Raw genomic sequence first — 12,500 nt, 5'->3', positions numbered from 1 at the left:
AACCTATGAGCAGAGGCGAGGATTTACAGTTTTTTACTTCAATCCAAATGCACTCAATATTGTCGTCCTCTAAATCAGTTCTTCGTGTTGCAAATTCAGAAATTGATTCATGAATATAGACTGCAATGCCTGTCTGATTCTTCCTTGCGCTGTCGCGTCGCAAAACAGAGTATTGGGGAATGTAAATCAAGTTATCGGCAATTCTCGAGTCGAGCCGTGTTTCGCTCATCCCAAAAACATGAACTGGCTTTGAGCTTTGGTTTAGCAGCACGCATATATCAGGCACTTTGTTAACGAGATGATAGACATTAAGATGTCCAACCTGGAGAGTGTGTTTTGACACGTTTAAATTCATAATATAATAAACAAAATTATTATTAGAGAGAGAGAGAGAGAGAGAGAGAGAGACAGACAGACACAGAGAGACAGACAGAGACAGGCAGACAGAAAGAGACAGACAGACGGAGAACACAAAATAAATGTGAAGAAATAAGTTACATTGTGAAATATTCAGAATCGCTCGCAATCATCCATAGAAGTTGCCAGGTCACATACAGAAAGCAGGTTATAAGGTGTTCTCGTCATTGATTTGACCTCGTTTGCACTTGCTTCCGGTGCAAGAGAGAACACAATATATAATCTCCCACTGACGGAAACAGAGGTTTTGTGTCAATTATCCATCGAAACAAACTTATTTCCCATGTGCACTTCTGTCTAATTCCGTCAACAGGGTTTTCTTGTTCTCAAATTGTTTTTTCGTTGTTCTGCAGGGTGACTCTCTTTTCTTTCCTTTCATGCGAAGGCTTTTAACGAGTTTTCGTGAATGACGAAATACAATCACCCGAAAAAGGAGAAACAATGCTGTTGTCATGTTATGTTGACATGAAGGAGAGAATCAACTTCAAAAAGGCGACAACAGCCACGCTGCATGATGATGATGATGACAATAATGACGACGATAATGACGACGATGACGATGATGATGATGACGATGATGATGATGAGCAGGAGGATGATGATGCTGACAAAGAAGAAGATCACTGGTACCGCTGTCATGACAGGAAAGTGCCACCAACGTATATAATTATACACCCCTCAGGGCCGGACCAAATGAGTTGTAAGGGGGGGGGGGGGGGGGTTCCTCCTTTTTTTTTTGGGGGGGGGGGGGGGGAATCAGCAAAGTGGCGAAGCCACAAGCGCGCGACTGCGAAGCAGGCGCTCGAATTAGGGGGGTCCGGGGGCATGCTCCCCCGGAAAATTTTTGAAAAACGGTTAAAATCTGCGCAATCTGCCTTGTTTTGAGGGTTAAGAGCAGCATTGTTTTGGTGCTAAAACTAGTAAAAGTCAAAGCAAGGTACATGCTTTTTCCAGGGGTGGGGTTCCGGAACCCCTGGAACCCCCCCCCCCCCCCCCCTGGGTCCGGCCCTGCCCCTCACCCGGCCCTTATACACACACTTCCTCATAACTTACACGACGACAGTCCGCTACTGCTGAATCACGTGACACACGTCACTCGTCACGTGCGATGTACGCTTCGCCACGGCTTCTGCTTTCCAATGGAAACAATCAGTTATTCGGGAAATGATTTTCCGAGCCAGTGGCGAGAGAAAAAGTCCTGCAAATTTGGCTAAGTTAAGTGAAATTTGTTCTGCGGACAAACCTCTGAGTAACTTACAGCCAGTCCACCCACTTAGATCTAACGGCATTTCGGGTGTATGCACTGAAGCTGCCATGAAAGCCAGCAAGATGTAAGATAGACTTTGCAATATTACCCGCTATTACGAGTTAGTCGTGTGAGACAGCAGCAGCCGAGTGTGCAAGAAAACTCTCTGTCACACGACTAACTCGTAATAGCGATTATGTCTCACAGCATAGGCATAGAAAGACAGAAATGAGTTTTTTGGGGACGAAATAACAGGCACAAAACAAGACTGAAAAACACAATTGCCCTTTTACACATACCCTACACACGCATGCGTAGAAGATAGATTCAATGCGTTTCGTGTCTTTTCTGTTTGAATGCATTCAACAAAGTATCAACCAACGTTTCTGAATCTTTCAATGAAAAAAGATAAACTTATTTTGAACCAAACAGCACATACCAACGAAAGCTAAACACACAAACACACACGCGCACTAACACAGATTGAATGCAAAGCGCGAACGAACACGGAGGATTTTTGTAGGCCAGGTCGTGGGAAAGTCCACCCGAAATGTTCCACAGGGGAACTGGTTGTGTTTGTATTGTTTATTTTCTCACAGTGATGTTGATGGTTTTTACAGTGCCGTTTTGAAAGAATATTTTCCGAATTTGGGGCACACTTTTGACTTTTGGTTCGTTTATCTTGTCGAAGTAACATTCGAGTGTTTCTAAATCAAAACCTTCCAACACCGCTGGTGCAGATTAGACCTGCCTGACTGACTGACTATTTGGGTTTAACGTCCTCTTTGACCAACTGGTCTATATTGGGACAGGTATTGGTAATACGCTGAGGATATGGTGTGATACTTTGATTCGAACAAGCCCGCTGTGGCTGTCTTCTTCGACACACCAGCATTGGGTTTGTCTCGTCAAAGTATCGAAATACGATCATAATAATCAGAGACGAGAGATGATGCATGCGTGTCTTCGTGTTTTCCAAGCCCTGAGACTTTCGCTGTGAACGTGGTATCTTTTTCGTGCGCATGTGTGCACACGGGGGTGTTCGGACACCGAAGAGAGTCTGCACAAAGTTGACTCCGAGAAATAAATCTCTCGCCGAACGTGGGGATCGAACCCACGCTGATAGCGACCAACTGGTTACAAAGCTAGCGCGCTACCAACTGAGCTACGTCCCCGCCCCCTGCCTGACTGTCTGCGTGCGTGTTAGAGCACAGGCGGAAGGTATCGTTCACTGGACCACTACTTACATAGTAGTCTTTCTATGTAAGTAGTGGTCCAGTGAACGATACCTTCCGCCTGTGGTTAGAGCTGAAGACGAAGCCTCAATCGCCAAAGGTCCTGAGCATCGGATGTACGTTGATACGTGGTGAGATCCGCACGGAACTGTCTAGGCAACTTTTCCTAGTCACAGGTGTAAGGTTCGATCTTTTCTTTGGAATGTATGTGAAGGTAACATTTTTCAGGTATAAATGCATAATCAAAATAATTGATTTCGGCATCAAAGCGTGTAACATACAATCTTGCACACGTTTGCTTAATAGTGGCAAAAAAGGAATGCGTGTGACATTTTTTGTTGTTGCCGAGCGGGGCGGCATACGTGAGGGAGGGACGGAGGGATAGAGGGAGGGCGGAAAGGGAGTGGAAGGTGCGGTATTGGCGGGGAAGATGTAGGGGCGGAGGCAAAAGAATTTGAAAGACAAAATGAAGGTTGTTTTGCGAGCGAGTAGTATCATGTTTTCACTGCATGGCAGTAACAGGCGTGAAAAGATTGGACAAGGGAAGAGAGAGAGAGAGATGGGAGAAGGAAGACATCATGGGATCAGAGACAGACACAGAGCGAGCGAAAGAGCGAGCGAGACTGAGAGAGAGAGAGAGAGAGAGAGAGAGACCTACCATATTCCCTCAGTATTGCACGTCTGCAATGAAAGATGTCCACTTTCACAATATCTCACAGCAGTTTCTTTACGCTGTTCTCTTAAACTTGTGTTTGTTGCACTTTTGGACCAAAGTTAAGTGAATTTTACGAGAGGGATGTTTTTTCTAACCTGGACAAAAGGGGCGTCATGACCTCAAGCAACAGCGCGACAGAGATAAGCTCAAATACACTGTAGCGTTCTGCTTTTGTCCGTGTAAACTCTTCACAAAAGTGTACATCTACCCGTATGCTACAAGTTTTCTCCCTGCCCCCCTCCCCCACACCCTTTCCCACTCTTCCCCACTCCATCCACTGGATCTTCTAATTATTCTGAAGAAATATCCATTTACCCATTCGTGTTCAACAGCTAGTTTACACCAGCGGAAGTAATTTGTTGAGCATTGTTGCCCGAACTGAACTCGGAGAAACAAGAACAAAGTCTCCACCCCAAGAAGAACCACAGCTTTGGACATGGCTTTAAAGGCAAGGTTTTTCCCCGCGCTGACGACAATGTTCACTGCCTCGTATTTCACCACATTTTCACGAGCAATTAGAGCATCCATTTTGTGCGGACACATACCAAAAATGCAATGGCGTGAATGCATTCTCTTCAGTGTTTTGTTTTTTGTTTTTTTGCTGAACTAATTTCGCAGATTGACATACGTGTTACGTAAAAAACTAATTCAACGGGCGGCAACAACAACAACAACACACACACTGAGACGCACGCACATTAACAGAAATACACACACATGCACACACACTAACAACACACCCACACACACACACAGTGCATTGGTTTTACCTTAAAGGCACAGTAAGCCTCCCGTAAACCATCACAGATACGGTCAGGCTTTTACACACAGTACAAACACCCTTTCATTTAAACACTCACCGATTGAGAACATCCTAGGTGCCCTCCGTAAAGAGCGAACAATTTTCAAAGAATTTATTTTTGTGTGGTTTATCTTACCCCTGAGCCATCGTGAACCCGTGTGATCCAGTTTCCCTTTTTCACAATGTAGTCGTCAGTTAGTCATTTGAATGCGACTCGATGTCAGCTTATCTACAATAGCACGTTTTTATGCACGAAACAAACGGCTGTGGTTCACAAGAACTCTAGCGATGGCTTTTGACTGTTGAGAGGAACGGCGATAAGCCGCATAAACCGTCGTCTGCTACGACCCTTGTGTGACCCTGCTTCCGGGCTTTGCTTTTTTCAAACTTTCACAACTTCGAATTGCACTGATCTTGTCTTGATGACTGAAACACGCTGTCAATTTATTATTTAGATTTTAAAAGTTAGGTCTATAGCGCAAAAACGCACCACGGTCCAAAACCTTTCTGATTATCATCGATCCACGGCTATCGCCAGTTTAAGGGAAGTAACTCATTTTTGACCTGAGTTCAGGATGGGTCCAAAAAGTGTTCGAGACAATCTGCAAAATTAATTCTTTAAAAATTGCTCGCTCTTTACGTAGGGCACCTAGGATGTTCCCGTTTGGTGAGCGTTCAAATGGAAGGGTGTTTGTACTGTGTGTAAAAGCCTGACAGTATCTGTGATGGTTTACGGGAGGCTTACTGTCCGGGCGTGATTTCCGGGATATTCATAACAGCCGTCCAGCACCAAAACGAGGCGCCATTGTTGTAAAGGGCCAAGTCCACGAAAATAAATTCTTTGAAAATTTCTCACGCTCGACAGAAAGCAGCCAGGATGTTCCCGTTCGGTGAGCGTTTAAATGGAAGTATGCTTGTACTGTATGTAGACGCTCGGGGAGCTCTGTGATGGTTTACGGGAGGCTTACTGTGCCTTTAACCTTAACACAAGGATCTATACAAGCCCGCACCTGCACTACCTTCTTTTCAGGAGTAGTACCATCCTGAACTCAGTCAAAATGAGTTCGGCTCATTCTCTCCCTGACCGGACGCTACAGTCCTACGCGAATCTATCAAAACAAAAATACAGAGTTATCTCCCATATGGTTTTCGTGAGCACTGATCTAAATTTGAGATCAGTGTTCGCGAGACGAAAATGATTGCAGATTGGCCGACTTCGACAGTGATCTCCGTTCTGTTCTTCACAGTTATGATAAAGACATCGTTCTAAGGTCAAAACAAGTCGAAATTTTGGGACTGCTGCCGGAAGGAGACCGTAATATATGGTTTCATCACTGTCAACTGGTTAAAAAAAATCGTCTGCTCCAGTGAGCGCAGAAACCAAACTGTTGATTATCACGTGACACTTTTGCCATATTTAGAGTTGTTTGCACAGTAAATACAGCCGCGAAAAATAGCTCGCTTGAAACTGTCTTACATATCAATTCCTTTGTAATTTAAAAATTACAAAACACCATGAAAAATCATTATCGACGATCGCGAATCTGCTTATATCAATAATACATTACAAAAAGCTCTAAATATGTAAAAAAAATAAATAAAAAAAAATTTAAATCGGTAAGGAAACTCAAGGCATCCTGTCAGGGAGAGAATGAGCCGAACTCATTTTGACCTGAGTTCAGGATGGAGTAGTATAAGGTAAGACAACAAAACGAAACAGTACTGTTTGTCATTCAGCAATCGAGATCTCTATTCTTGTGCTCTAAACACCTAGGACTTCCCAACGATTTTTTGATTAGAGAATAAGACACCTCTTCCCTCTGAACAATTGTGATTCATTTTTATTGATTTTGTTTGCATGATTAATGGGGGAGAAACCCTTTCTTCTTTTCTAAGTGCGCTCTCAATGCGTGCAGCCAACACCCAGGATTAGCGCTCTGTTGCTGAATGGAATACTTGATGACCAAATTTGGAGCGAGTTCATTATCTAAAGAAACAGATCTTTTCACTAAACTTTCTTCCTAGGTCAAGAAGCTGTTCTCCAGTCTTGCGGAAAAATCAGAAATCTTGTTCGGGAGCAATCCACACTAGGTTAGTTGACGCGTGTGCACGCATGCATACACAGAAAGGTGTGTTGTTCTCCAGAGCTGTGTACCAGTGGGAAACATGTTACCAAGGTGACATGTCTTTACCATACAAATTGATTTCATTAATAAATACTGGTTCCATATATATATATCCTTGGCCTGCAGAGAGAGATTAAGAAATAATTGACCATTTTGTTTGTCTACCTTCAGTAATTAGGTTACAAGGTTTTAAAGTACGTCAACTTCGTAATATGAAAACCTAAGGTTGTGACATGTAAACACTTCCTGACTCAACACACACACACACACACACACACACACACACACACACACACACACACACACACACACACACACACACACACACACACACACACACACACACACACACACACACACACACGTACGAGAAGCGAGTCACATGAGGTTTCTATTTTTATTGACATAATCAAACCTAACTTGTCTTTTGAACAGAATGTCCAAAATCTGGATGAAAAATAAATCGAGTTCAACCATTTTAAGTTTTGTTTATGTTTTTTTTTATCTCCCATTCAGCAATGTTACAACAGTTTCAAATTTGGGTAGCCTCCTTTTAACAACACAGTAAACATTTCCTAACACAACACACTTTTATCCTGAAACACAAAAATGCACTTTTTTTGGTAGTTTATCAAATAACTTCGCACTTTTGAGCGCGTATAACACAAACATGAGTCATTCACTCTTGGATGTACATTACCCTTCTAGATGTTACCCGAATATTTGCTGAAATACAACTTGATTGCACACACACAAACACACACCCTTGTTTGCACATACGCACATACACACACACACACACACACACACACACACACACCCTTCTAGATGTTACCCGAATATTTGCTGAAATACAACTTGATTGCACACACACAAACACACACCCTTGTTTGCACACACGCACATACACACACACACACACACTGAAATCATGAAATCAGTGTTCCTTCATTCAGAGCACAGTCAGTGACTTCAACCTTCAAGATTTGCTGTGCAGACAAGGCAGCTTCATGAGTTCAAATTGTCCCTGCAAGAAAAATAAGTAAAACACATCCAGTAAACATTAAAAAAACAAAAACTACAACTGAGAGAGAGAGAGAGAGAGAAAGAGAGAGAGAGAGAGAGAGAGAGAGAGAGAGAGAGAGAGAGAGAGAGAGAGAGAGAGAGAGAGAGAGAAAGAGAGAGAGAAAGAGAGAGAGAAGAGAGAGGGAGAGAGAGGGGGGGGGGGGGGGGGGGGGGGGGCAGGGAAAAGAATCTGATGTTCTATACAAAAGAACCCCCCATTTAAGAACTCCAAAAATCTGAGAAAAACTGGACTTAAAAAGGAGGGAGTCTTAAAATGGGGGAATTACACAGAGGTTATGAACAGAAAGTCTGAGAAAACAAGGTCCGACAGGGGAGGGAGTCTTAAAATGGGGGAATTACACAGAGGTTATGAACAGAAAGTCTGAGAAAACAAGGTCCGACAGGGGAGGTTCCACTGTACCTGTGTGCCAGAATGCTCCAGGATGCTTGCCAGTACACGTGCTACGTCCAGGACCACGCCACACACCTATAGATAAAAGAAACAGTAATCAAAACGTATTTCTCACACTGCAACACACATATATATATGTATATGCATGAGAGGTTGGACACGCACCACCCTCCCCCCCCCCCCCAACACACACACATGGCAATCATACCATGTGCAATAGTGTGCACACACACGCATGCACGCACACACACACACATGGAAATCATACCATGTGCAATGGTGTGCACACACACACACACACACACACACACACACACACACACACACACACACATTGAAATCATACCATGTGCAATGGTGTGCACACACACACACACACACACATGGAAATCATACCATGTGCAATGGTGCGCACACACACACACACACACACACACACACACACACACACACACAACACATACCATGTGCAATGGTGTTCCCTGAGGTTGAGCTCTGGACAAGAGTCTACTGCTGGGGTAGTCGTTGTGAAGGCTCACGTGGCCCATCTACACAGAACCACAATCAGAGTTACACCAAGCATTTCAAAGTATAGTGGGAGCCCCCCTTGTAAGAACTAAACAAAAGGTGATCAAATCAGTTCTGAACAAGTCACGTGAAGCGAAATTACTACATTTAATACAACTGTCAAACTTACAGAATGAAATCAACGCACTGCATTTTTTTCCACCAAAACAATACAGCTTTGTCGATTCCCTGAGGCCATGAGCCACGAAAGCTCTTTCACGAAAAAAGTGTACAGAAAGTGAAAAGCCAGTATAGCGCAGTAACTTGACTAAATGTAAAAAGGAGGAGTCTTCATATGGAGGTAAATTTGGAAAAGTTATAAAAAGACAATTTGAAAATTAAGAATTTAAATGGGGAAAGTTAATTATCTTAGTGGGGTGAGGGATTTTTAAAAAGGGGATCCACCAGTGTTAATTATTCCCAGAAACTCCTGATAATAGCTTAGTTGGACCTGGATTTTTTTTTAAAATATATCAGTCAAAATGTCCTGACAGCAAAACAATTGTTGTGTCAGAATGTCCTGACAGCAAAACAATTGTTGTGTCAAAATGTCCTGACAGCAAAACAATTGTTGTGTCAAAATGTCCTGACAGCAAAACAATTGTTGTGTCAAAATGTCCTGACAGCAAAACAATTGTGTCAAAATGTGTCCCACTTGGCAAAGCTATCGGACATTTGACAGGCCTGGGGTCAGAACCATGCATCAGATCAAAAAAGAATGCCTGAATGAGCCAAGGCCGAGGCTTGGGAACAACACTGTACAACTTTAAAAACTGTTGCAGAACTGTTCACTGAACAGTGAACATCGCGAAATCTGAGAGAACATGTCAGTAAAGTGAGACTGTCTGTCTGTCTTTCCCGACATTTAATTTGCCATGTTATACTAATTGTCCTTAGAGAACTCCCTCAAGGAACTTCCGGCTGCTAATCCCTGGGATGGCATAGGTCATGTTTTTGGAAGTCAGTTCATATTATGACGGAATCCCGCAACCAAGCGCATTCACCCCGCTTGCAGGGTTTCTGGTGAGAAAGGGAGTTGATAGACATGAGGTCAAAAAACTTTAAAAAAGTCTGACGCCACCACAAACCATTAATATTCTTAAAAAATGTTTAAAAAAAAAACCGATGCAATAACTTCCAATGTTATGACATCTCGGGATCTCAAAAATGATCTCTAAAGCCGTGGAAATGCCAGAAATCTGTTACCTGGTGGAAAAATCTCATACCTGGGGGAGATCCTAGGACTTACCTGAACATACTGCTGTAAGCTTGGTGCCCAGACTTCTATGTCAGTGCGCAAGCTTTCGGATTGCTCTAGACGTTTGGCTGACACCAGTAATTTCCTGTACACAGCAGAGTGACACATACAGTTTGTTAAATATTCATGCTGTTTGGTTTATTGTAATTATGTGTGTGTGTGTGTGTGTGTGTGTGTGTGTGTGTGTGTGTGCGTCTGTGTGGTGTGAATGTGCACATGTATTTGTGTCTGTGTTTTGTGAGGTTGTGAGTGTGTGTGCATTATTTTGCGCAAGTTTATTTAGACAAAACATCTGTTACAATGTTAAAGCAATTAACCTAGCTTAAACGTACCTGTTCCAACTATGCATGATGAACGTACTCTTACATATAATGCCAGACAACAAACTAATAAAATCAAAATGAAACAATCTTTAAATGATAAAAGTAAATGAATAAACAATAAAATGTTTGTGAGTATTCACAGACCTGGCTGGCAGACCAAGGCCTTGTACAATGTCCCAGGCAACTCCCACCATTTCATCGTGCAGTTCTGTCGCAGTGTCACCACATGCACAAGCTGCAAACATTGTCACCTGTAACAAGAAAGCTGATTAAAAACAAAAAATATGATGTACAGGTAATCATTCCCCTTCAAGATATATATAGTTTCTCGACCTTGCATGTTTGGTTATGCAATGTCCACCACCATCTGCTACACCACCATCTGCTACACCACCATCTGCTACACCACCATCTGCTACACCACCATCTGCTACACCACCATCTGCTACCCCCCCCCCCTACCCCCCCCCCCTCCCTCACCACCAACAAAGTGTGTGTGTTTTTAAATGATGCAATCTGGGGATCACCAGAATGATATCTACAGCTTTGAAAAATGCAAGAAACACAGCAATTAGCTAAAATGACAAAATCATGCCTGAATGTTAACATGAAAACAAGAATGTGATTCGTAAAGATTGACTTTTGAAAACATGAGTAGCATGAGCATGAATATGCATGCATATGATCCACATGTACCATCCTGAACTCAGGTCAAAAAGAGTTACTTCCCTTCGGGTCTCATTTATCCCTGACAGGATGCCTGTGTTTTCCTTCTCTGGAGAGGAAATCGATTTTTTTTACATACAGTATTTAGAGCTTTTCGTAATGTGTTATTGATATAAGCAGATTCGCGATCGTCGATAATGATTTTTCATGGTGTTGTGTAATTTTTAAATTACAAAGGAATTGATATGTAAGACAGTTTCAAGCGAGCTATTTTTCGCGGGTGTATTTACTGTGCAAACAACTCTAAATATGGCAAAAGTGTCACGTGATAATCAACTTTGGCTACGAAGCAGACGATACTTTTTTCCGTAACCAGTTGGGAGTGATGCAACAATATCACGGTCTCCTTCCGTGTTCCAACAGCAGTCTCAACATTTCGACTTTGTTTTAACCTTAGAACGATGTCTTTATCATAACTGTGAAGAACAGAATGGAGATCACTGTCGAAGTCGGCCAATCTGCAATCACTTTCGTCTCAGTTGGGAGATAACTCTGTATTCTTGTTTTGATAGATTCCGCGCAGTAATTACGCATCCTGTCAAAGAGACCATGAGCGATTGCGTGGACCGATGATTATCAGAATGCCACATGTACAAGCAGACAGACATACATACACACAGAGAAAGACAGAAAGACACACACACACACACACACACACACACACACAAGAACGACAAATGTAACACTGTACGACTCACTCTATTTGACTGAACAGCGCCATACAGTCCTGGAAAATCCTGGGCTGTGGAATGAAAAAAGGCTCTTGATTTTTCCTTGATCAAAACCCACTAATCATCTTTTGAAACCATTCAACGGAACATTTAGATCTTAAAGACTAAAAGAAAATACGAGTTAACGTAAAATCACAAAATGAAAACAACATCATCACAAAATGAAAACAACAAAATCATCAAACAAAAACGACATCAATAATCTGCTACCACCCCCTAGTTTGTCCAAAGTAAACTGCAAGTCAGATAATAACTAAAGCCCTTAAAATTCAAAGAAGGACATGATAATGCTACTTCAAGTCCAAACCAGGCATTCATAATGGCACTTTACCTGTTGGAGACCCGTAGTGTCGACCGATGGAACAAAACTTCATGGGCAGACGTTCTGCTTTGACCTGTGTCTTGGCAAAGAAAGCTGCAACAAATACAACCACTCACATTAGTCTAAATTAATACAGGCCGCGCGTGGTCCATAAAATGTAACTATTTTTATTTTCCTCTCAACATTTTTATTCTTCAAGATTTCTTTTCAGTTTTAGGCGAATTTGTGAGGATATTAATTTGGATGACATTTAACTAATCAATACCCTGTGAGGCAGGAATTCAAATTGACCCGTACTTCCGAAAATAGTCTTTTGCAACAAGTTAACGAGCCTCGCTTTATTCTGAAGACTGCTTGCACGTGACTGGTGATTGCCTATTATCATGTTGAAAAAATTAACAAAAAATCAAATTGGGTTCTTTCTTTATTCAGGCATGGGAATTGAAAATTGTAAAAAAGGCGGAAAATTTATAACTGAAGACGCGAAGCGTCAAGTCGACGGCGCGAAGCGCCTAGCCTTACTAGGGGGGTCCGGGGGCATGCCCCCCCGGAAAT

The 12,500-nt window shown here is 42.4% G+C and overlaps 1 protein-coding gene across 6 annotated transcripts in view; it reads right to left on the bottom strand.

Annotated features, from left to right (window-relative positions):
• Nucleotides 1–7,441: 7,441 nt before the first annotated feature.
• Nucleotides 7,442–12,500, bottom strand: part of LOC138948673 (serine--tRNA synthetase-like protein Slimp) — a 20,891-nt gene continuing 15,832 nt past the window's right edge. For all 6 annotated transcript variants that reach the window (XM_070320261.1, XM_070320259.1, XM_070320262.1 and 3 more), the window contains 7 exons: nt 11,955–12,038; nt 11,591–11,634; nt 10,311–10,417; nt 9,835–9,928; nt 8,483–8,566; nt 8,028–8,093; nt 7,442–7,568 (listed from right to left, as the gene is read on the bottom strand). In XM_070320261.1, coding sequence (XP_070176362.1) covers nt 7,521–7,568; nt 8,028–8,093; nt 8,483–8,566; nt 9,835–9,928; nt 10,311–10,417; nt 11,591–11,634; nt 11,955–12,038 — 527 coding nt within the window. In that variant the 3' untranslated portion in view covers nt 7,442–7,520. The remainder of the gene's footprint in view (nt 7,569–8,027; nt 8,094–8,482; nt 8,567–9,834; nt 9,929–10,310; nt 10,418–11,590; nt 11,635–11,954; nt 12,039–12,500) is intronic.

The sequence above is a fragment of the Littorina saxatilis genome, linkage group LG15 (assembly GCF_037325665.1).
Source record: "Littorina saxatilis isolate snail1 linkage group LG15, US_GU_Lsax_2.0, whole genome shotgun sequence".
NCBI lineage: Eukaryota > Metazoa > Mollusca > Gastropoda > Littorinimorpha > Littorinidae > Littorina > Littorina saxatilis.
The sequence above is the reverse complement of the archived record's forward strand: the minus strand, read 5'-3'. Positions and strand labels throughout refer to the sequence as shown.